This window comes from Pempheris klunzingeri, chromosome 8 (genome assembly GCF_042242105.1).
Source record: "Pempheris klunzingeri isolate RE-2024b chromosome 8, fPemKlu1.hap1, whole genome shotgun sequence".
Classification (NCBI taxonomy): Eukaryota; Metazoa; Chordata; class Actinopteri; order Acropomatiformes; family Pempheridae; genus Pempheris; species Pempheris klunzingeri.
In genome coordinates, this window is record NC_092019.1 from 13,646,870 (window position 1) to 13,671,915 (window position 25,046).

General features: G+C 44.1%; 1 protein-coding gene across 1 annotated transcript in view; it reads left to right on the forward strand.

Moving 5' to 3' along the window:
* LOC139204830 (IgGFc-binding protein) overlaps positions 1-23,566 on the forward strand; it is a 32,341-nt gene extending 8,775 nt beyond the window's left edge. Inside the window, exons 15-50 of the mRNA XM_070834843.1 lie at positions 35-602; positions 1,032-1,111; positions 1,319-1,552; positions 1,729-2,290; positions 2,377-2,576; positions 2,731-2,866; positions 2,965-3,296; positions 3,782-3,956; positions 4,061-4,653; positions 4,743-5,310; positions 5,769-6,319; positions 6,428-6,980; positions 7,056-7,255; positions 7,370-7,747; positions 7,840-8,111; positions 11,119-11,149; positions 11,208-12,308; positions 12,592-12,855; positions 13,084-13,663; positions 13,773-14,371; positions 14,480-15,047; positions 15,378-15,643; positions 15,777-16,118; positions 16,303-16,876; positions 17,006-17,205; positions 17,398-17,539; positions 17,656-17,984; positions 18,075-18,654; positions 18,756-19,354; positions 19,735-20,302; positions 20,401-20,996; positions 21,110-21,677; positions 21,785-21,984; positions 22,104-22,484; positions 22,612-22,898; positions 23,548-23,566. Of these exons, the coding sequence (XP_070690944.1) occupies positions 35-602; positions 1,032-1,111; positions 1,319-1,552; positions 1,729-2,290; positions 2,377-2,576; positions 2,731-2,866; positions 2,965-3,296; positions 3,782-3,956; positions 4,061-4,653; positions 4,743-5,310; positions 5,769-6,319; positions 6,428-6,980; positions 7,056-7,255; positions 7,370-7,747; positions 7,840-8,111; positions 11,119-11,149; positions 11,208-12,308; positions 12,592-12,855; positions 13,084-13,663; positions 13,773-14,371; positions 14,480-15,047; positions 15,378-15,643; positions 15,777-16,118; positions 16,303-16,876; positions 17,006-17,205; positions 17,398-17,539; positions 17,656-17,984; positions 18,075-18,654; positions 18,756-19,354; positions 19,735-20,302; positions 20,401-20,996; positions 21,110-21,677; positions 21,785-21,984; positions 22,104-22,484; positions 22,612-22,898; positions 23,548-23,566 (14,196 nt within the window). The remainder of the gene's footprint in view (positions 1-34; positions 603-1,031; positions 1,112-1,318; positions 1,553-1,728; positions 2,291-2,376; positions 2,577-2,730; positions 2,867-2,964; positions 3,297-3,781; positions 3,957-4,060; positions 4,654-4,742; positions 5,311-5,768; positions 6,320-6,427; positions 6,981-7,055; positions 7,256-7,369; positions 7,748-7,839; positions 8,112-11,118; positions 11,150-11,207; positions 12,309-12,591; positions 12,856-13,083; positions 13,664-13,772; positions 14,372-14,479; positions 15,048-15,377; positions 15,644-15,776; positions 16,119-16,302; positions 16,877-17,005; positions 17,206-17,397; positions 17,540-17,655; positions 17,985-18,074; positions 18,655-18,755; positions 19,355-19,734; positions 20,303-20,400; positions 20,997-21,109; positions 21,678-21,784; positions 21,985-22,103; positions 22,485-22,611; positions 22,899-23,547) is intronic.
* The last annotated feature ends 1,480 nt before the right edge of the window (positions 23,567-25,046 follow it).

A 25,046-nucleotide genomic window follows, 5' to 3' on the forward strand; every position in this document is an offset into this window, starting at 1 on the left:
TGACTTTCAAATGCAATTTTGGCACCCCCTACAGGTTGCTGGTGCCAAGAGGAACATGCCCTATCGCATCAGCCCTACTGCACTGGCTTTTTCCTCGGGGTTGCACACATGGATCTACACAGACGTGGGCTTTGAATTCAGTCTCAGCATAGAGGGCATACTTAGCATTAGTCTCTCCAGTAAATATGCTAACGCTACCTGTGGCCTGTGTGGTAACTTCAACTCTGATCCCTCTGATGACCTCACAGCAAATGCCACACAGGAGCCTCTCAGTCCTGAACATTTTGGAAAAACCTGGAGAAGTGGGCAGACTCCTTGGTGTGTGGAGGGCTGTCTAGGAGGAAGTTGTCTGAAATGTTCATCTGAGCATCTCACCCGCTTCTCTGACCCGGAGGCTTGCGGGAAGATTCTGGAAGTTAATGGACCGTTCAGACACTGTCATGGCAAAGTGGACCCCTCCATCTTTTACAAGCGCTGCCTCAGTGACCTGTGTCTTCATGGAGGTCTCCAGTCTGCGCTGTGTCACTCCCTGGCAGAGTATACTGCTGTCTGCCTTTCCCACAAGGCTACAGTTTATGCCTGGAGGAGTCCTGGATTCTGCTGTGAGTGTTGATGTGCTCCCAGCTCTGTTGTGCAAGTGAATTAAATTAATATCCTCTACAATTGTAACTGTGCTGTTTGGCGTTCAGCATCATTGCACACCAAATGAAATATGGGGAGTTTGCAGATGCTGTTTCATCATGTTTAGACTGTTTATTGATCACATAACTTTAGACAAGAAGATTATTTGCATACAAATGTATGCCTATAGGTAATTGAAGAATGTAAAGTTTGTATATTTATTGCAAATTAAAACAATTTAGTATAAATTGTATACATTTGTGCTGGGACTCATTTGTATTGAGGCCACAACCTTTCAGGTGCTATTGGACCACTAGATGGTACTAATGCATCACTGGTCAACCCTAACCTTTACAACATTTTCCTGTCTTCCTGCCCTAAGTGACTGATGTCTCTCTGTATCTCTACAGACTCATCCTGTCCCCCCGGTACCAGTTACAACATGAGTTCTGGCTCTGTTCACCTCTGTCGCGGCTGGCAGAATAACACAGTAGAGATGCCTCCAAACACTGGGGAAAACTGCCTCTGTGAAGCGGGGTTAGTTCACAGTGGCAGCCTCTGTGTGTCTCCAGAAAACTGTGGCTGCTTTCACCATGGAGAATACCTCAGGGCAGGACAGGAGGCGTCTACATGCAAACAAAGCTGTTTATGCCACGCTGGGGGACACATGACGTGTCGTAATGTCTCCTGTGGAGAGGATGAGGAGTGCAAGCTTATTAAGGGTGTTCAAGGTTGCCACCCCAAGCCTAAAGTGGCACACTGCTCTGTTGATGGATCCCAATACACCACGTTTGATGGACAGGCATTTGAATTTCACGGTTCATGTAACTACACCCTGATGCAGACATGCTCTCTCAATAAGCTGTATGTGGAGCCTGTTTTGATAGCTGCACAGATCAACCACAGTTTGGGCAGGCAGATCGACCTGCAAGTCAATAAATTGTATCTTAAGACAACAGCTTTTCCTGGAAAAATTCAGGTAAATCATCTAACGATTTCACAACCTTCAACATGATTTACTGTCAATCTTAGTTTGTGTGTGTGCTGTGAAAAAATACTTTACAGTGTATGCTGTGTTATGTTTTAAAAGTGAATTATTTCACCCAGGTAAATGGAGTCTACGAAAGCCTGCCATTCTCTGGGAACAATGTCACTGCGTATCAGAAAAATGGATGGATAACCATCAGGACCAATTGGTCACTCGAACTTGTTTCAGACCTACAAAACCATATTCTGGTCAAGATCCCCAACATTTACCACCAGACAACTTGTGGCCTTTGTGGGAACTACAATGACAATCCCTCAGATGACCTGCAGCTGCCCAACGGCACCAGGACCTCTGATTCGAACATCTTTGGGGCATCATGGAAGTTGTTCGACAATGAATCATCATGCAGCGACACCTGTGACGGTACCTGTCAACTCTGCCAGGCCCCTATCCCCGAGTATACATCTGACCTGTACTGTGGCCTTCTCACCCATCCCAGGGGACCCTTCTCGTCTTGTCACCAGTTCATGTCCCCACAGAAATACTACTCACTCTGCATGAGAAGCCTCTGTGTAGCAAAGGGACAACACTGGGCTCTGTGTAAGGAGCTGTGGGCCTACGAGGCAGCATGTAAGGAGGCGGGAGGGATGGTTGACCCCTGGACAAACACCACAGGCTGTGGTAAGTCTAACTGCTCAATAAATTGTTTTCGATCATTCTATGCAGTGAAATATTATACTGATTGAGACTTTTGTTTCATTTTCCAGCCGATCACTGTCCTCAATTCAGTCACTACAGCCAGTGTGCTAATGTTTGCTCTTCACTATGTCCTGAGATTAGCCAGGCAGTTCAGTGCCCGAGAGACTGTGAGGAAGGTTGTCAGTGTAATACTGGACACCTTTACAATGGCCATGACTGTGTACCAGCAGAGCAGTGTGGCTGTGTACATGATAGGACGACATTTAAGGTCAGAATTAAATACAGTTTGGGGTCAAATCTAAGTGCTGATTATGCTAGTCTTACACATTTACTTGGATTAAGAATTTTATTAAAATATTTAACCTCTCCAGCACACGTATTTCAGTATTCATTGTTTTCTTTTATATTGTTCCTATTTTCAGGCACATGAGAGCAGACTGCTTCAAAACTGTACCGTTAACTGCACCTGTGGGCCTCCTCTTGTCTGTGAGCAACACTTGTGTCCTCCACAGCGCAGTTGTATAGTTTTAGATGGAATCATGGGTTGCCATAAGGATGGTAAGCATTTAAATTTAAGAAATGTATATTTGGATGCAGATTTAGTGCATTAATACTTTTTATGTCAAACCTAAAAATACTGTTTTGATTTTAAACAGAACAAAAACCAGATCCATGTGAGGGAAAATGCGATGAAACAGAGAAATGTTACCTGAGCAATGGCAGGCCTGTCTGCGAGAGTCATCAGGGTCTGTGCTGGGCCTGGGGTAGCCAGCACTACCACACCTTTGATGGGTTCAACTACAACTTTGAGGGTACCTGTACCTATCTGCTCGCAGCCAGCAAAGGGGCAGCATGGGGTCTGACACCCTTCAATGTGTCCAAGAAGAATGACTGCCATGGCAGTAGGGCTGCATCCTCTGCACAGGTGGTCACTGTACAAGCTTATGGGTTCATCATCAAGCTCAATAGTGAGAAGGGCAGCATACATGTAAGTAAATGTCAGCTTCCGAATGACAAAGCTGCTCAGGTTTTGCTTTCACTAATGAGTCTCTCCTTCATTTTCAGGTTAATGGTCAAGTGACTTATGTTCCTGTTAATCTGTTGCGGGGTAAGATCCAGGTCTTCTTCAAAGAGGGCAAAGCTCTATTGAAAACAGACTTTGGTATGCATGTAGTCACTGACAGGAACTCTACTGTTGTTGTTACACTGAGCCCACACTACAAGGGCCACGTCTATGGGCTGTGTGGCAATTTCAACGGTATTCCTTCAGATGAGTATCCTGTAAATACGCCTGGTTCCCTTCCCAATAAGACAAGTGTGGAGTTTGCTCAGACTTACAGGCTTTTTGATGGGGACCATAACTGTTGTACTGGCTGTGATGAGCAGGAAGTGGATGAAGAAACCTCGCCTGTAGATCACGTTTCTGAGGTGGTCTCTCATCATAGTAGACAGTGTGCTGTGCTCATGGATCAGAATAGTACCCTGGCTCATTGCCATAGTCGAGTTGATCCACATTCCTTCTATGAAAGTTGTGTAGTCGATCACAATCGGAATGGAGGGTCAAAAGCTGCTCTCGATGAGGCCATACGTTCATATTCCATGATTTGTGAAGAGTTCAGCGATGGCTACCACGATGATGTGATAGCTGGTAAGTAGGTGTGTTGAAGTGCAACATAATATAATGTAGTTAAGAATGCATGTGACTTTTTTTTTTTTTTTTTTTTTTTAAATGATGCCAATAAATCATTTCAGATGTGCACTGTCCACCAAACAGCCACTACAAGACCTGTGGTTCAGCCTGTCCTCCATCCTGTGAAGTTATTGCCCCAATCTGTCATAAGATCTGTGCTCAGGGATGCTTCTGTAACCCTGGATTCATTAAGAGTCCAACTGGCTGTGTGCGTCCACATCAGTGTGGTTGCACAGACGCCAGAGGAAAATACCACAGCCTCAACTCAACCTTCTGGACAGCGGACAACTGTGGGCAGCTCTGTAACTGCGGACCGGCTACTGGAGAGGTTCACTGTCGCCCAGACAGGTGCCCCAAAGGAATGGTCTGCATGCAGCTACATCACAAGAGAGCGTGTCAACCTGAAAAGCCCCTGAACTGTACCATTGCCACTGGCCTGCATTTTATGACCTTTGATGGACATCATTTTGACTTTAGAGACAATTGTGCATATTCATTTGTTAAAACGAAGTCGAACCTAAGTGCACTAATACCATTCAGTATCACTATATCTGATGCAAATTGCCAAAAAAGGCTTTTTCATAGCCTTAACTTAACACTCTCAATCTATGGTTTGGAGGTGGTGGTGGGAAAAGATGACCCAGGAAAAGTTTTGGTGAGTCCTCTACCAGGTCTCATTGATTACAATCTTTTTAAATGAGCTACTCTTTGCAATCCTAATGTGTCCTATTTTTTCATTCTCAGGTTGATGGACTGTTCAAGCCCTTACCATATTCTCACCAGACAGGCCATGTAAATGCCTACCGCACACCTTCATCCCTCGTCATTAACACTGATGTTGGGTTACAGCTGATTGTCTACAACACTGGCACTCTAATGGTTATCCTCCCCAACAGTTATGGCTCTGCTGTCTCTGGTCTTTGTGGGAATGCCAATGCTGACCCTAATGACGACCAAATGATGCCCAATGAAGAGCTTGCCCAGAATAGACTAGAGTTTGCCCACAGCTGGAGGACTTGGGGTGCAGAAGCCTGTAGGTTCAACTGCTCCCCCAGACTGAAGCATTGTCCTATTGAGGCCCAGAAGCTTTTTGAAGGCAGTGATTTTTGTGGGGTGTTGTTGAATGAGCTAGGGCCGTTTGCAGACTGTACTTCAGGGTTAAGTCCCAAGCGCTACTTCCACAATTGTGTAACAGATTCCTGCTCTTATGGTGGACACTACTCAGCACTTTGCAATTCCATTGCATCTTATGCAGCTGCCTGCCAAGCAGCTCAGCTGCCCATCAGGCAGTGGAGGAGTGACACTTTCTGTGGTGAGTCTGTTTTTCAGTCTGTTACTTCATAATCAGCTGTCAGGTGTTAAATGTAACTGATGGTGTCCAGTCTCACAGACTCAGACATTTAATTTGTGATACGGCTGTCCCACTGAAATAGGAAAGTGCTTGAGGGCTCACTTGTTGATTTTCAGGCTCTTATGAACATTTTATGCAAGACGGCATTCACACTTTGTGAGGAATGTACCATAAGTGTCCATATTCCATTAGACTAAAGAGTTTAAGAATCCAGGCTTCTGCCTGGAACTGCACCACACACCAAAAGTGAAATAAAGAACAAGGTTAAATGGGTATAGCTCATTTACAAGCATCATGTAGTTGTTTTACCAGAGTATTTCAATTGAAAGTTTGTATATTTATGAGCAGTAAATCATGTTACAAATGTCTTGTGGTCCAGTTAAGCTGAAGTAAGACTTATTTACCCTCTCTTCCTCTAGGTATGTCATGCCCTAAGAATAGCCACTATGAGCTCTGTGGACCTCGATGTCCTGTAGTGTGCCTTGGACTATCCTCTCCAGAAAAATGTAGTGGAGGGTGTGAGGAGGGCTGCCAGTGTGACCCTGGCTACGTCCTGAGTGATGGTCAGTGTGTACTGGTTTCTGACTGCGGCTGCATGCATGAGGGGCAGTATTACCCTACTGGCCACTTTTACACTGAGAAAAGCTGCCAAAAGTGTAACTGTGAAAGGGGAGAAGTGACCTGCACCCCCATGGAAAGCTGTTCAGTAAAGGATGGCCCTGCCTTGCAGTATGGAGTGTGCCAAGTGTTTGCTGGCTTTGGCTACATCACTTTTGATGGTGCTATTCAGCCTCACCATGGAGCTTGTACCTATTTAGTGTCAGCCCTCTCCTCTAAAGCCATTCATGGCTACACTCTGCTACTTAGTTTTAAAATGGACACTAATGGCATTTTCAAAATCGGCAGACTAGTTTTTAATTTGCTTTCAGTGAAAGTGTCAATTGACCCTGAAACTCTATGGAAAATACAAGTAAGTTTCACACACAATTTGTGTAATTTTAAGTTGTTTTTTTTTTTTATTATTTAAAGATTAGTTTCATAAGATCTTTGCAGCCTTAATTGATCTCTGTGCTTTCAGGTAAATGGAGAAGACCGCAGCGTGCCTTTTGCCAATGGAGAACTTGGGGCATACCAAGTTGGCAACAGACTGATTATCAACACACTATCCAGGGTGGAAATTGACTTGTCCTCTACCCAATATCTCCGGTTGACTGTACCACAGGTATATGACAGCACGGCCTCGGGCCTGTGTGGGAACTTCAATGGGGACAAGTATGATGACTCTGAACTGAGAAATGGTCACCTTGCCAAAAGCTTTGGAGAGCTCCTGCACAGCTGGGTAGTAGTAGCTCCTGGGCAGCACTGCACCGACACTTGTGGGAGAGAGTGTGACGAGTGCAGCCTCTCCCCACACGACCGCATGGTCTGCGATGTCCTGTTGATCGATAGTATTGAATTCAACCATTGCTGGAAAAGCGGCGTGGATCGTGATATTTACAAACGCATGTGCATCAGGGCAGCTTGTGCTGGGGCAGGACACATGGCCGTATGTCTAGCACTAGAAGCATATTCTGCAGCCTGCCAGGCTAAAGGAATAGCAGTAGGACCATGGAGAGAGAACACTCCTTGCGGTGGGTGAAAAATCTTGATCACATTCTAAACGTGTATATGTTCCTCTCTAAACAATGTGTATTTACTACCACCAGCTCTCCAGTGTCCAGACCGCAGCAGCCCAAGGGAGTGTGTCGACTCCAGCTCCAACTCATGTCCTGCTCTGCTCCAGTCTGGCTCTTCAGCCAAAAGCTGTTCAGAGGGCTGCCAGTGCCACTATGGAAATGTGTTTGATGGGAGTGAGTGTGTACCTTACAGTCAGTGTGGCTGTGTTCTTCATGGTGTATATATCAAGGTAAAAATCTCAATGCAGAAAGTTATATACAGTACATTCTCAAGGGAATATGTTATTTGTAATCAAAGATCTGAGTATTTCAAGACAATTGCATATGTTTTCTCTACTCCTTAGATGGATGAGCAACTGTACATTGAGGACTGCACCCAGAAATGCTGGTGCCACCCTTTGAGTGGGGCGATTTGTGAGGAAACAGGCTGTGGTCCGGAGCAGCAGTGTACCCTGAGGAATGGCTCCTGGGGCTGTCATGACAGCCCTGACGTTTGTGAGCTTAAGGGCAGCCTCCAAGTCTCCACACTCAGCAGGCAGCAGCTGACCTTGGAAGCTAAGTCATCTTATAATCTGATGTCCCTCTGTGACGAGGTGAGTGTGCAGTGGTTCAGCGTGATCTCCTACTATGGACCTTGTGATGGCAGCTCTTCCAGGCTTGTCACCGTGTTTCAAATCCTCCTGCATGGATCATCACTCACCATACAGGATGGCACAGTGAAGGTATAACTCCACTAAGGATTTTGATGGCCACAAACTGAAATGTAATCTGAATTTTTCCAATGTTAGTCCTAACTCACTGTTGCGCCCAACAGGTAAATGGACACTTTGTGTCCCTCCCTCACATTTTGCCATCAGGGGTGTCCCTGTCATCTGGTGTGAGCCCCGACAAGTCAGAAGTCCTAGTCATCCTGAGGAGAGACGTTGGGATGGAGTTGGAACTGGAGATGGCGATTGGTGTTACCATGGTGACAGTCAAGGTCCCACTCTGGTACTCGGGCAAATTGTGTGGTGTGTGTGGAAACCTTAATGACCTTTACACTCACAATTCAATCAGGCCGTGGGTTCTCCCCAACTTTCCTGGCTGGTGAGTGATGTTCTCCACAACAATAGTACTGTGAATATGTGTTAAAAATTAATTCAATAATGGATATTTTCTCTTTTCAGTGGCTTCACTGGATGATCACCAATTTAATGTCTTCAGTGATTTGTATTGTTAAATGTTAAAATACAAAGATATTTTAAACCACTTTTTGTATGGTCTCTTATTTAAAGCCTAGTGGATGACATGCCCTTCTCATAGATTTTACATAATACTGGTGGCGCTCTTATCAGTTATGCCTGTACACCTTTCTAAATAAGGTAGTCTCTGGTCAATGTTGATTAGATCCAACAGAAAGTAGTGGACACACCTTTTTCTAAATCCACAATGTGTACAGTAACTAAACCCAGCATACTATTGCCGTAAGGACTTCTGATCAAATGAACACCAATTAAATATTTGCTTTTTTTATCATTTAAAAAAACTCTAGTGCAAACTCTTGAAGGCCAAGTTGTATTTGCTTTCTGTCTCTCAGAAATTATTGTTGCGCTTTACACTACATGCTGTTATTCCTTGGTGACACCCAAAACCAACATAAATTGCCTGTTTACTTACTGCTGCTCTAAAAACTTTAGTTTTAAGGTTTGTCTGGCCAGTTCCATGGAATCATCCATTCATCTATCCATTGAGTAGGGCTTACATGCTAGCAATACACAATAGATGGTTTGATTACTGAGGTATTTCTCTGTGATAACACAAATTTTGTCATTTGTGTTGTTAGCAAAGTGGCAGAACATTTCTAAAGTAAACCAATATAATGTATACATTACCAAAAATGGTATGGTCATTCCTTCTCTCTAGTCTTCTATCAAATTTTTTCAAAACAGTAGTATGTACATTTAGCACTTGCCAAAATTTAATTGCATCACAGCTGATTTATTTCTACAATGGAAATCTCAGACAATGCACCTGTTCTTAGCAGGAAATGCATATATTTGGTACCTGCGATCCTTTGTGCATTCCTCTAAACCCAGCCCTATTATCAAACTCTGCTAAATGTCTGCTCAGACAGTCTTAAGTAACTTCTGATATAAATTTGTGATATGATTGTGGTCTAATCACATTCTTGCCTTGCCCAGTCTAATATAGATATTATTTGGTTACACCAGAATATACAATAAATACTGATGTGTGCACATAATCAAATTGACCTATATATAGACTTAAAAAATGAAAAATAGGTCGTGTTGAATAAACATACTATTGACAATTGCACTCAAACATTTCAACAATATATCATCCAATTGCCACTTTCAGTTTTGTACATTTTCTACTTAAGAGAAAAGGAGAAGAAAAAGTTTCTTAAGGTTGTCACAGTTGAGAATCATTTTCCCTTAAATACAGAAGTGAATATTACCGATACCTACCTACAAATGTTTATCTTCTAAACCAATACATGAGTTTCAGGTGTTCACACGGGGATTCCCATCAGACTCCTATAAATAAATGACAGGATGTGGATGTCACTGGGTGTGTTAATAAAGCAAAAGATGAATGATTGATCACAAACATGCAATGGTGCTGGACCTCACACCTATGTCAACATACAGCAGGATCTGTGAGCCATTGCCAAGTTCTGCCTTAATTTGCTTTAGAGGAAGGGTATTGTTATCAAAGTTATACCTGTTGAGCTTTAAGGTTTTTGATTGGCTGTGTTTTTGTTTGTCAGAATATATAAAAGATGAAACTGTAAAAAAAAAAATGAATACTTATGTCTCTTAGCAGGTAAGCGCTGTTCATTCTGAGATCATTTGTTGGCTTTTTGGTCATTAATGTATTTAACTTATCGAAATAACGTCAATTTCAAATACTTTTGTAACTAAAATACAGATGTCTGTTTTTCAGGCATGAGGACCCTGTTGCTGCTTTGTGCTTTGGGGGCTTTATTCAGCCGTAAGCATATTTTTTTTCTTATTCTAATTTCTCTTTTTTTTTTTTTTTTTTTTTTTTACTGGCAGAACCCACTCAAATGCTTCTCATTTTCATTTCAATGTGATAGATCTGTGCTAACCTTTTCAATTTTGAGTTGTGTTAGACTGAACACTGTAGTAGAGATGACAATTTTAAAATCTAGAGAAATCTTTCTTTTCTTTGATAGCCATTAAAAATCTTTTCCACAATTAACTATTATTACCACTATAAAATCTGACTAAACCTGGCTTAGCTCAATTAATCAATCACAGCAGCATTCCCCAAACGTTGGCTCAGAATTCCTCAGCAGGACATGCAGCCAAGTGATCGCTCAATTTGAAACAGTTTATCCAGGTTGTCAACCCCATCACTTGAGATCATTGTTGTGCGGCACATACCAGGCGCTTGTGTGAATGAAGCAGAATGTTAAACAGGTGAAGGATTTCAGAGTGCGGCACATAAAGGATAGCCATCTAAATTGAAATTTGCTTTTGTTGGGAATAGCATTTACCTTCAGCTGCTATTTAGTTGGAACTACTATACTGAATGGGTGAAACAGGAGAGTAATCTAAATCCCCCAGGCCCTGACTGAGCCCAGAAAATGTTCTTTTCACAGCAAAGGCACAGATATTGATAATATTTCCATTATGCAATTATATTGTCAGCGCAAGTGACTTATTGAGTGCTGCTGAGAAGCAGTGAAGTGACTATTCCTCAGTTTAAATCTCTCACAATGGTTATCAAGGAAAAAAGCAATCCATCCATTATAGACTAACAATCATTCCTGCTTTTTTAACTTTGAAATGAAGATATTTTTCAGTCACTTTCTCTTTGCTGTCATATTCTTCCTTTGTACTGTGCATGTGATCCGAGAAATCTCAAGCCAAGTTTTGTATTTCCTGTGAATCCTTTGATTGCCTTGACACAAATAGCCTCGTTCTTTTTTTGCCTCGTTTTCCTTATACATGAGATTTGTGAGTATCAATTTTGCACTTGATTGCTTCATTTCAGTTAACTTGAAAAGAAGCCCTCTTTTGACATGTTTTTTTGTCTGTTTTCTTACTCCTCTCTTGCCTGTCAGGTCCATCTTGCGCTGGATGGGCAGGGAGAGAGTTTGCCCTGTCATTCATGCAGAATTATGCTCCGCACTACGACACCCCTCGCTTTCAGCTATTCATCACCGCTGTTCAGCCCAATGCTAAAGTGACCGTGCAAGTGCCTCCCTTAAACTTCAAGCAAGAGAAAACTCTAAATGCAGGAGAAAGGGTCACTATCAGCCTCCCCACCAGTGTTGAGATGTATGACAGCAAGAAGTCTTCAAACACGGTGCGCATCGAAGCCTCAGCAGATGTCGTTGTAACCTCCTTCAACTCCAAGCTGTTCACGGCAGACACCTCTGTTGTGTATCCCATCACTGAATGGGGTACAGAATATTTCATCTTTACACCGTCTGGGTCCCCCTATGGCTCCTATAAAGAGTTCTCTGTGACGAATGGAAAAGAGAGCAACAAAGTGGAGATTTTCCCACGAGGGCCAATCAAGTTCCAGGATCGTGTCTATGGGAGCGGCAGCCGAATGGTAATAGATCTCCAACCACATGAGAGTGTCCAGTTCCAGAGCACGTATGAACTTTCTGGTACCAGAGTTGCCTCCCAGCACCCCGTTGCTGTTGTCACAGGTCACACTTGTACCTGGCGCTTCTCTAAATGTAACCATGTTTATGAACAGCTACTGCCAGTAAGCAGCTGGGGATCCAGCTTCATTGTGCCTCCCCTGAGCTTCCAGAAGAAATATGACAGTGTCTACCTCCAGGCCTCTCAGCCCACTCGAGTCACTGTCCAATATAGCAACCGTGAAGATGTTTTGAGTTTGACAAGGGGGCAGTTAATGGAGCTCCACTACCACAATCCTGAAACACTGTCCATTCATGCTGACCATGGCATCCAGGTCCTCATGCTCTTCAATGGTGTCACACGGAGTTGGCTCCAATTCTATGACCCTTTCTTGATGACCATCCTGCCAACAGACCGCTTCTGCTCCTCTTATTCACTAGAAGCTCTAGAGGGCTTTGACAATCAAGCCATGATTGTGGCACAGACCAGTGTGACGTCAGAGCTGCGTATTGATGGTACAAATCTGCCCCCTAATGTCCAGTGGAAAAAGGTCACAGGGACAGATTTTTCTTGGGCGCAGATGTCCTACAAACGAACCCCTGGAAATGGACACACTGTGTCTAGCTCTGGTTCCGGTTTTGCTCTCTACAGTGTAGGGGTAAGCCAGATGAATGGTTATGGTGCCCCAGCACAATGCTTACAGCCAGGTAAGGTAACCTACTCTTACTGTTTAAGAAATGCTGACTTCCAACTCCCCAGAAATCAGTTTTAAGCAGATATGATGATTTACTGTATCTTAAACATAATCTGTAATGATATGGGCAGTAATGAATATTCTTTATGGATTTCCAGGAAGTTGGTCTTTGTCCTGCAGCAGTATCACCTGCAGTGCCAATGAGGTGTGTGAGATAACGGGTGGGTACCCCTCCTGTGTCCCTAAGCCAAAAGAAAGCAAGCCTGGTACCTGCTGGGCCATGGGAGATCCCCACTACCGCACCTTTGACGGGCAATATTATAACTTCATGGGTACCTGCACATACGTCATTGCTAAAAACTGCGGAAAGGATAATAATCTCCCAGCCTTTGAGGTCCTCGCCCAAAATGAGAACAGAGGAAGCCTCAGGGTGTCGTACGTCGCCCTAGTCACAGTGAAGGTGTATGGCGTCACCATCACAGTAGTTCACTCTGAGACAGGTCATGTGAGGGTAAGGCCTCCTATTTCTGTTCGGTTGATATTCTTTCAAATTTTCATATTTCATATTATTAACCTGCCGTTAATTTCTTATGATTGTTGGTTTTAATTTTTTCTTGGTGTGAGTTAAAATGCATACATTCAAATCAATAAATGGTACAGTTATTAAATCAATAAGTTACATAGTTGTAACAAAATCTTATCTAGATTTTCTTATCATGTTTTATATTTTCTTTTGCAGATTGACAACAGTCTGTGGAGTTTGCCAGCAGCCTTGAACAATGACAAACTGGTTATGTTTCAGAGCGGCCGCTCTGTGGTCATTGAGACTGATTTTGGCCTGACTGTCAGTTACGATTGGGAACACTACCTTATTATCACTCTGTCTGGCAGTTACGCCGGTAAGACTTGTGGCCTCTGTGGCAACTTCAATGGCAACCCCAATGATGATTTCATCACACCCTCTGGCACCCAGGCAGGTGGGGCTGTGGCCTTTGGGAGCAGCTGGAAGGTGCCAGGGCTGGTGAAAGATGCTCTGTGCAGAGATGACTGTGTGGGTGGGTGCGAGCGCTGTGAAAACAGCCTGATGAAAATTTGGGAGGGTGACTTGTTTTGTGGGCTCATCACACGTGTGGTAAATGGGCCATTCGGCAAATGTCATGCTGTCATTGATCCACAAGCATACCTGGAAAACTGTAAATATGATGTATGTATGGGAGGCGGCCTTCGACATTTCCTCTGCAGGGCACTGGAGGCTTACACTGTAGCCTGCCAGACTGCTGGGATCCAGGTTCAAGATTGGAGAAAGATGGCACAGTGCCGTAAGTAAAGTTAATCAAACTAATAATCAAGTAAACATACTGTTTGTTTTTTTTTTGTTTGTTGTTCCTAGTATTTATAACGCTCATTTTTTCTGTCATCTCCCTAAAGCTGCTAAATGTCCAGTCAACAGCCACTATGAGTTCTGTGGTAATGCCTGTCCTGCCACTTGTTCTGACCCCAATGTCTCTTCCAAATGCAAACGCCCCTGTGTGCAGACCTGTACCTGTAATACAGGCTTTGTTTTGAGCGGAAGTCAGTGTGTGCCTGCCTCTCAGTGTGGTTGTACTCATGAGGGTCGATACATCCCTGCTGGGGAGTCATTCTGGGCTGACCAGGACTGTCAGCGAAGGTGTACATGCGTAGCTGGAAACAGACACGTGGAGTGCCAGGATAAAGGCTGTGGGGCAGGGCAGGAGTGCCAGGTGGTTGAGGGCATAAGAAAGTGCCAAGCAGTCTCCCACAGCACCTGCCAGGCCATAGGTGATCCCCATTATGTGACCTTTGACAACAGGAAGTTTAACTTCCAGGGCACGTGTGTGTACCAACTCGTTGCGCTCTGCTCCAAGGACCCAGAATTAGTGCCCTTTGAAGTGCTGGTGCAGAATGATCACCGGGGTAGCAAGGTGGTTTCCTACACCAAGTTAGTGGAGATCAAGGTTTACTCCGTCAGCATCGTCATTACAAAGACCCACAAGGGCCTGATTATGGTATGAACTACAAAATGTTATAAAAGTATATGAACAGTTTAATCTTTCCAGTGAGTCACTTCAATATTCAGTCTGTATATACAAATACAATTGTGTGCTCTTTTCCAGGTGAATAATGAATTGGTCAACCTGCCTGTCACCTTGGATGGAGGACAGATATCTGTGTTTAAGAGTGGCTGGTACGCTGTGGTCACTACAAACTTTGGCCTCAAAGTCTCCTTCAACTGGGACAGTGCTGTGTTTGTAACACTGCCAAGTAACTACATGAGAGCCGTTTGCGGCCTCTGTGGCAACTACGACGGCAACCCCCAGGACGACCTGATTCCAAAGAATGGTAGCAAACCTGTCTCAACAGCAGATTTTGGTGCCAGCTGGCGGGTGGCTGAGATCCCAGGCTGTATCGAAGGTTGTAAAGGGGCGTGTCCTGATTGTGACATTACCCAGAAGGTACAATATGAAAAAGGAGATTTCTGCAGTATGTTGACAGACCCTAAAGGGCCGTTCCATGACTGCCATGGCAAAGTGGACCCAGCTGGCTACCTTGAAGACTGTGTTTATGATGTATGCCTGTATAAGGGCAGAAAGGATGTGCTGTGTCAAGCCATCACAACATATACGTCTGCCTGTCAGGCTGTGGGGGCCAAGGTGTACAGCTGGAGGACCAGTCAGTTCTGCGGTGAGAAATGCATTCATTTTAATCAAATCATTTACACAAAGGGCAAAATGAGCATTAATTACTGTAGTAGTGTAGAAATTATAGCAATAATATTGGGAAGATGACAGGGCACAATCATCTTTAGTTAGCTTCTTTCTTTAGTTTCTTTACTGTTGTATGAGACTAGTCTGCACACTTAAATGTGCGTTTCTTCCCTTTATGGGATTTTATGTTGTGTTGTAAGCACTGGCTACATTTGCATTACATACTGAAACTCAAATTACTCACCATACTCAAATTAAAATGTCTTTTAAAAAAAAAAACATTCACATTTCTGTCCATTGTGTGCAGCGGTGAAATGTCCGGCCCACAGCCACTATGAAACCTGTGCGAATGCCTGTCCTGCCTCTTGCGAGAGTTTGGTCCCTCCTCGAGGTTGCCAAGCTCAGTGTGAGGAGGGCTGTGTCTGCGATGAGGGGTACATCATCAGTGGAGCTCTCTGTGTTCCCTTCTCACAGTGCGGCTGCGTTTACAACGAGCGCTACTACAGTATCGGCCAAGTGTTTTATCCTAATGGGCAGTGTAAGGAGCAATGCAAGTGCACACAAGATGGGGAGGTAAGGGATATTAAGTGGACAAATATATAATAATAAATAATTAGAATTATTTGATTTTTGATCAGTGTTGCAACATGGAATTATTTCTTGGATCTTTATAACATTTCTCTTGTTTCTCAACTGTTTTTGTCAGGTTGAGTGCAAGAAGTTCACATGTGGCCCAAATGAAAACTGTAAAATAGAGAATGGCATCCAAAAATGTCACCCTGTTGGTAAGGCAGTGTGCCATGCCTCTGGTGACCCCCATTATAGCTCTTTTGATGGGAGAACATTTGATTTCCAGGGTACCTGCACCTATACGCTCTCCAAGAGCTGTGGACTGGAAGGCACCCACCTGGTGGCCTTTTCTGTTCAGGTGGAGAATGTAAAGTGGAACATGGTAATGTACGACAAAATGGTGTCCGTCACCAAGCTGGTTGCTGTGGAGGTCTACGGTTTCACTCTCATAATGAGGAATGACATGTTTGGAGTCCTGGTAAGCAACAGCACTTGGTCTTCACTTGAACCAAACTTCATATATGGAATACAGTTAAATCTATTACTTGCATCATGTAGTGGTAGATGGTTGACATGTGATTTAAAACTAGCTTGACAAAATGTACTTTCAAAATTCTTATCACTAGTTTTCTTTAAAAAAAAGACCTCTGCCTATGTTTTAGGTAAATGGAGTCTTTAACTACCTTCCTCTGAATCTTAATGATGGAGCAGTGCTGGTCTATCAAGAAGGAATGCATTATGTCATTGCAACAAACTTTGGATTGCTTGTCACTTATGACCTTGTCTATCACGTGACAGTCACAGTGCCTGGTAATTACCGTGGTAAAGTCTGTGGCCTGTGTGGCAACTACAATGGCAGCCAAAAAGATGACTTCCAAATGCCCGACCGTCAGCTCACTAACAACGTGAATGTGTTTGGAAAGTCGTGGAAAGTCACCATCCCTAATGTAGTGTGTGAAAATGGCTGTGAAGGGGATTATTGCCCTAAATGTGACCCAGCTCGCAAGGCTGTATTCTCAAAGTCAACTTACTGTGGTATTGTTACATCAACCACTGGTCCTTTTGCAGTCTGCCATAGTAAACTGGATCCACAGCCATACTTTGATGACTGTGTTTTTGATGTGTGTGCTTCCAACGGCGATGGAAAGGTGCTGTGCAACAGCATAGCTGCCTATGGCTTCAACTGTCACATGGCAGGGGTGGACGTCATAAACTGGAGGACGGCTTCGTTCTGTCGTGAGTGAAGAGAAATTCACTTTTATTTTTCCTCCACATCAGCTGCATCTAAAATATTGTATTTATTAAATATAACAGCATGCTCTTTTCTGACACATGCATTCCCTCTCTTGTGGTAATGTCTTTCAGCCATGAAATGCCCAGCCAACAGCCATTATGAGGTGTGTGCAGACACCTGCTCTGCATCCTGCCCAGGTCTGACAGAGATTGTTCAGTGCTCCACTAACTGCACAGAAGGCTGTGAATGTGATGCTGGCTTCTTATTCAATGGACAGACGTGCACTAAAGAGACTGAGTGTGGCTGCTATGAGAACGGAAAAACATACAAGGTACATTTAAACACTTTTGTCTGTACAAAAAAGACATTCCAGACCAACATTCATGCTGACGTGGCAATAAAGTTGCCTTTGCTTTCTCCACAGTGGTGGACATGAGCCAGTCTGATCTTAGATATGTTTATTGAGGATTTCTCCTGAGACTTAATTAGCAAATTGATTTTTTTGTGTGTGTAATGTCCCTAGCCTGATGAGGTGGTGTATGAGGCAGACTGTAAAACAAAGTGCACCTGTAATCCAGCAACAGGCCTTGTCTGTGAAAAGCATTCCTGCCCTCAAAGCACTAAATGCACGGTGAAGAAGGGAATCATGGCATGCTACAACACAGGCAAGACAAAATACTGTATATTGGTATTGACCAATTTAAACTAATCCTACAATACATTTTAAATAGGTTTTTAGTTAAATTTCTATTAATATCCCTGCCGTGTTTATCTTGTGTAGATCCCTGCAAAGATGCTAAGTGTCGTGTCAAGGAGAAGTGCCGCATTGAGAAGGGTGAAGCTGTGTGCGTCCCAGAGTACACAGGCATCTGCTGGGCCTGGGGTGACCCACACTACCACACATTTGATGGGTACAACTATGAGTTCCAGGGTACGTGCAAGTATGTAATTTCCAAGACCTGTGGGAATCTGGATGGTCTCGTGCCGTTCTCAATCAGTGAGAAGAATGACAACCGCGGAAACACAGCAGTCTCATATGTCAGGGAGGTGGATGTGTCTGTATATGGGTACAATATCACCATCCGCAAGAACAAAGTTGGCCAAGTCGTGGTAAGATTCTTGTTTCTTGTCTGATGTGTCTGATGTGTAGTATTTCAGTCTGCACATTATACATGTTTTGGTCTGTTTCGTTCACTTCAGGTGGACGGGGAGGTGTTGAATCTTCCTGTGCGACTGGGAGACTATGAGGTTTCTGTTTTGCAGCGAGGTCACACTGCAGTGGTGGAGACAAACTTTGGCCTGGTTGTCTCCTACGACTGGAACTGGGAGCTGGTCATCACGCTGCCCAGCAGCTACTATGGCAGTGTCTGTGGCATGTGTGGCAATTTCAACAGTAACGACCGTGATGAGCTCATGAATCCAGCTGGAAAAGCTGTCCCCTCAGTAATAGAGTGGGGCAAGAACTGGCAAACGCCTGACCAGGACATGGACCATCCTTGCTGGGACACATGTGAAAAAAACTGTCCCACCTGTGATGATAACCAGCTTAAAATCTATAAGACTGAGGCTTTCTGTGGGGCCCTCACAGCCAAGACCAATAGTGTGTTCCAGAAATGTCATGGAAAATTGGCCCCCCAGGCCTTCATGAACAGCTGTGTGTATGATATGTGCTTGAATAAGGGAGACAAAAAGATGCTGTGCCAGGCGTTGGCCTTCTACAATAAGCAGTGTCGTGAGGAAGGAATTATAATCAAGGACTGGAGGAAAAAGTTTGGCTGCCGTGAGTATTTATAAGAAGCTCATTTTCTCATATTAACCAAAGATTTCAATTAAATATGAAGTAGCTATGGGTAAATGCCTTAAAATGTAATTTCTATCCAGCAATGAGCTGTCAGCGTCACAGCCACTATGAAGACTGTGCAAGCCCATGCCAGCCATCCTGCCCATTCCCTGAGCAAAAGCAGACCTGCAACGGTGCCTGTGTGGAGACCTGTGTGTGTGATAAGGGTTACGTCCTCAGTGCTGGTGCCTGTGTGCCTGCTAAAGCATGTGGATGCTCCTACCAGGGCCGCTACTACAAGCCAGGCCAGCACTTTTGGGCTGATGAGGCTTGCGGGCGCCTATGTAAGTGTGATACGACCCTGGGCATGGTGACGTGCCGCGAGGCCTCATGCTCTGCCAACGAGAGGTGCACCGTGGAGGATGGAGAGCATGCCTGCAGACCCATCAGTCACGCCACATGCACAGCCTCAGGTGACCCACACTACCGCACTTTTGATGGCCGCAGGTATGATTTCCAAGGCACGTGTGTATATCAGCTGGTGGGACTGTGTTCTAAGCAGCCTGAGCTTGTGCCTTTCAAGGTGACTGTGCAGAACGACCACCAGGGAAACAAGGCCGTATCCTACACAAGGACTGTCACGTTTTCCATATACGGCATCACCCTCACCATCAGCAGAGAATACCCCTACAAGGTCTTGGTAAGTGTGGACGGATAATGTGAAGCATATGGTTTATTTGATAAAAGATGAAATACGCAATCTGAGACTTGTTTTCATGAGGATTTTGGGAGATAAAAGAAATGGGACACAGTGTATACTTAAAGTAATTAAAATAAAAACAAGACAGATACTCTGAGCATGAGTGGATGATAATGCCTTCTGTCATTGCGCTAATTCTGACATCCCTCATGCTTTTCTGCATATATATTTAATTGTATATTAAAATTTTGATCCAAGCAGACTTAATTAAACTAAGATTTAACTGCACATTAGAATGGATTAGCAAGGATGGCAGAATTATTAAATCTATAATCTCCTAAAAATATTCCTCCCTCCCTCCCGTATTTTCTGCTCTTCAGCTCAATGGGCAGCTTGCTTCGTTACCACTGGATTACAATAATGAGCTGGTCGTGTTTCTCAGCGGCAGGGCAGCTGTTGTGGAGACAGTCGCTGGTATCACCGTGACCTTTGACTGGCGTAGCACAGTGAGCGTTACTCTGCCCAGCAACTACCAGTCTGCGGTCTGCGGCCTGTGCGGCAATTACAATGGAAAAGCTCAGGACGACCTTACCATGCCAAACGGCCAGACAGCCAATAATGGAGGCAAGCTGGGGGAGAGCTGGCAGGTGGCCCTTTTACCAGGCTGTTCATCAGTCTGCCAGGGGGCATGGTGCCAGGCCTGTTCAGAATCCCAGAGGAAGGAGTACCAAGCCCAGAAGTACTGTGGCATTATCGCTGACAAGGCAGGGGCTTTCAGAGATTGTCACAAGCATGTGGACCCTGCTCCTTACCTGGAGGACTGTGTGTATGATGCCTGTCATTATCGTGGTCACCATGGAACAGTCTGTGACGCTGTAGGAGTCTACGTCTCTACCTGTCAGAGCCTAGGAATCACCATCCACTCCTGGAGAACAGATACCTTCTGTCGTGAGTTTGAGATTCTCTTTAAGTTTTTGTTTTAATACTCACTTGTTTCAAAATATCTTTTCATCTTTTCTTGTTCCTCTTCTCATTCCATCCCACAGCAATGGTGTGTCCAGCTAACAGCCACTATACCCTGTGTGCCGGGGGTTGCACGGCCACCTGTGCCAACTTAACCCCCCTCACCTGCCGCAGGTCATGTGCAGAGGCCTGTGAGTGTGACGAAGGCTACTTGCTGAGTGGGGATACCTGTGTGCCTGTGAGAGACTGTGGCTGCTCTTATGATGGTCACTATTACAGGAAAGGAGATGTCTTCTACCCCGAAACTGAGTGTGTGGAGCAATGCATCTGTGGAGAGAATGGTGCGGTGTCTTGCCAAAAGGCCAAGTGCCGTCCAGGGGAGGCATGTAAGCTTGTAAACGGAGTGAAAGGCTGCTACCCTGAGGGACATGGCAAGTGCGTGGCTTCTGGTGACCCTCATTACATTTCCTTTGATGGGCGAAGGTTTGATTTCCAGGGAACCTGTGTCTATGTATTGGCCAAGGTTTGTGATGATGACAAAAGTCAGCTGACGCCATTCACCGTAACCCAGGGGAATGAGAAGTATGGAAATGGAAAAGTGGCTGTTACAAACTCTGTTGCAGTGAACGTCTATGGCTATGTCATTTACACCCAGCAGGGAATGCCATGGAAAGTCATTGTGAGTTCAACAACTGTCTACAGAGCACTTGTATGGTTACATTTGTGCATCTTTATTTATTTCTTCACGAAAAAATCTCACAATGATCCTGTTCTCCCTCCTCCTCTGTCCAGGTGGATAATGAACTTCTCAACCTCCCTCTCTCCTTGGACAATGGGCGTCTCAAAGTCACTCAGGAAGGTCGCAACGTAATTGTCCGGACAGACTTTGGACTGACAGTCCTGTATGACACTGTTTATTACGTTGAGGTGATCGTACCCTCTACATACCAAGGAAAGATGTGTGGTCTTTGTGGCAACTACAACAACAAGGGCGGTGATGATTTCAGACTTCCCGGTGGCAGACAAACGAACAACATCGATGACTTTGGGAAGGCATGGGTGGTTGACCTGCCTGGGCATGTGTGTGGGGGCTGTGGTGGGCAGTGTCCTGTATGTGAACAAGCCAAAGCCACCTTGTATAGAAAATCCAACTCCTGTGGCATCATAAGTGCACCCGATGGGCCTTTCAAAGCCTGCCACAGTAAAATTGACCCCGCAGCGTATGTGTCTGATTGCGTGTTTGATGTTTGTGCTGTGGGAGGCAACAACGATACGCTGTGTAACAGTGTACAGGCCTACGCTTTGGCCTGCCAGAGCGCAGGAGTGCAAATCCAGCCATGGAGGAGCAGCTCTTTCTGCCGTAAGTTACACACAACAGTATTTTAGCTGAAGAACTGCTCGTGTATTGTTATGTTTTATATTTGAAGTGCACATACGAAGTCTTACAAGTGTCTTCTTCTCTTGTAGCTGCTTCCTGCCCTCCACACAGCCACTATGAGATGTGTGCAGACACATGTGGCGGAACATGTGCCAGCTTTATTTACCCATTTACTTGTTCTGAAAGCTGTTTTGAAGGATGCCAATGTGATGGTGGCTTTGTTTTTGATGGCATCCAGTGTGTCTCCTTGGACAACTGTGGGTGTGTGCATGATGGCAGATATCTGACGGTAAACATGTCCTGAGATTTTGCTTTGTTGGCATAACAAAAAGGACTTTATTGTTGTCATAGTATTTCCACATGAGTGACCTGGAAGATTTTAATGTTTTACATAATGTATGTTTCCAGGTGGGCCAAGCAGTGGTTGACAAAGACTGTAAGTCCAAGTGCGTGTGCCAAGCCTCTGGGCTGGTGAAGTGTGAAAAGCTGTCCTGTGCCAGTGGGGAGGTTTGTGGTGTAAGAGACGGGGTCAGAGGCTGCCACGTCAAACAGGGCCACTGCAGCGTCAGCCAAGGTGGCCACCTCACCTCCTTTGATGGCATGACTGGAGCGATGGGAGCTCAAGGGGCATTTGAAGTGGCTTCTCTGTGTGACGAGACCGCTAAGCTGTGGTTCCGCGTGGTTGTGGACGTCAGGGTCTGCAGTAAAGGTGCATCTCCCGCTGTGGCCACTGTATATCTGTTCTTCAAGGAAACCACCATCGCAGTGAACAGCCAACAAGTGACCTGGGTGAGAAGAGCTGGGAAGGATAAAGAAGAGTTGAATTTTTAACTATGAAAGTAATTCTTTTTGATGCACATTTTTGTCTTAACTGATTTTGTTTTTCCACTTCTTTCTCCGTCTTCATGTCATCCAGGTAAATGGCATGAAAGTGTCTCTTCCCATCAATGCGACGAGCGATCTATCTGTCCAAATCTCAGATAGGACTGTGATCATCGAGAGGACGTCTGTTGTGCGGGTCACCTACTCGGTTTCACAGGAGGTCACTGTCATTATTAACAGTACCCTGTCCGGTAAAATGTGTGGTGCCTGTGGCAACTACAATAACAACTCCAAAGACGACATGAAGACAGCAGATGGGAAAATCGCCTCTGAAGTGACTGTGGTTGTTGGCTCCTGGAGCGCAGGGGACTTTTCTAGATGGTGAGGATTTGAAATGCATACGGTAACAACTACATTTGGTGTTGTGATAATGATGGTCCTCTTCTACCACAAGCACTCATCACATTGTTCCCCAACAAAGACGTTAACTTTAATTGTTTTAATAACATAACAACTTCGTCTACGCTTTTAACCTTCACTTCTATTTAGAGCGGAAGTTTTAATCGTGAACTCTATCTTAGCCTTTATTATGCAAACTGCAAAGTTAATTTGACCACTGAAATAATCAAGTACAGATCAGCAAGAGATGGGACGGTGCTATGACCATTCAACCGCTTATTCTCTTAACAGCAAGAACTAAACAAGGACTCCGCAGAGCCCTTTTAAAGGAATGAGAGTGTGGTTTTTAATTGCATTTGGTCCAATTTAATTAAGAAATGCCAGAGAATCCCCTATGGTAATTACTGATTAAAAAGCAGGTGAGGCTGACAGGCATGGCCATCAAAAGCTACCAAGCTTGCAATCCAATCACTGCTTGTCATCCAAGGACACTTAAGACTCATCTGGGTGCAATATTAATTTGAGACCTCATCTTTAGTTCTGTGTTCTTGCCTTAAGTCAACCCCTTAGAGAATTGAGTTTTGTGTATCCCCCTTCCTCTCTTCATTCAACGTGCTTGTCTTTTTTTCAGGCGTTTTCTACATCCCTAGACCCCGAACAGCACGTGAAAATACCCCCACGAAAAGTGTTTGCATATGGCTTTAAAAATACAATTTTCAGAGGTGTTGCTTGTAATCTCAGTTGTGCCCGAGTGAACATGACTTTACTTTGCTCCAGTGCCCTTTGACTGCAATTTTCCTTTCTCATTTCAGTGGCCTGTAGAGATGCTGCTTCTGCGGCGGATAGAAAGCATCTGGTACACAGGTAAAAAAAACTGAAGTCGTTTCCTCTCAAAGCTCCTCACTGATGTTTCCTCATGAATGAAACAGCTGTACAATATCATCTCTGCTTCTTACCCCCGTTAAACAGGATGAAGAAGACTGTGAAGTTGTTTGGCTAAAGTTTCTTGTTTACAGCCTTTCGTGCTCATCATACTACAACTCTTCCTCTTAATTCATGACGTGCTTTTGGTTGTGTGCAGGCGGTCTGGTCCTACTACTGTTTACCTTGAAAATTTTAGCCCATTCTTGACCAACATCTCCATCTAGTGGGGGAGATTATTACAGCATCTTTTCTCCACAAAATAACCACAACTTACCTGCCTTATTATTCTTGCCTAGTTTTAAAAATGTGTGTGTTCTATGTGCTCTGTTAAAACTGTGTTTTCCTCACTGTTCTGGACAATAAACACTTTTTCATTACACTTGGTGATGGTTATTTATTTTATTTTTTCTATAAAACTTGTAGAGCACCCTGTATATCAGTCTAAATCAAAAAATATACACTACTCACAAAAAGTTAGGGATATTCGGCTTTCGGGTGAAATTTCAGGATGAACCTAAAATGCATTCTAACCTTTCCAGGTGAACTTAATGTGACCTTCTCTAAACCTTTGAATGCACATGTCCAACTGTTCAGTGTTTCAGTGCTTTTTGCACAAGTTGCTGTTCTCTAACAAGGTGATTAACAGCAAAATTCACAACAGGTTTGATCCATGAATCAACCAATACATTTCCTGGTTCATTCTGACATCATGAGACCAAGACGACACCTGACAATTGATCAGCAGCACCTCAACACTGGAGGCTTCAAACAGGTAGTCCTCAGATGGAAGTTTTCACTGAGTTTAGAGGGTCACAGAGTGTCATCAGGAGGTTGTAACAGTGATACAGAGACTGGAAGAGTCACAGAAAGGAGAGGAGTGGACGTCCTTTGGCCACATCCCAATTTATTGAGACACTGAAATTTTTTTGTTGTGGTATACCTACCACTGTTGTTAGCTTTTCTTTCAATAAATTGTTTAAAATTAAGAAATTACCATTGCATGCTACTACTTAAATGCCCTACTCTCATGATATAATATCACTGTAGCATTAACTTTTTCCATTTTCCATAAATTTCACCTGAAAGTCGAATATCCCTAACTTTTTGTGAGTAGTGTATACAGTGCTGCTCAAAAGCTTGTGAACCCTACAGCGATGGTCAGATTTTTTGTAAAAAATACCAAAATAACCTCATTAAATGTTAAAT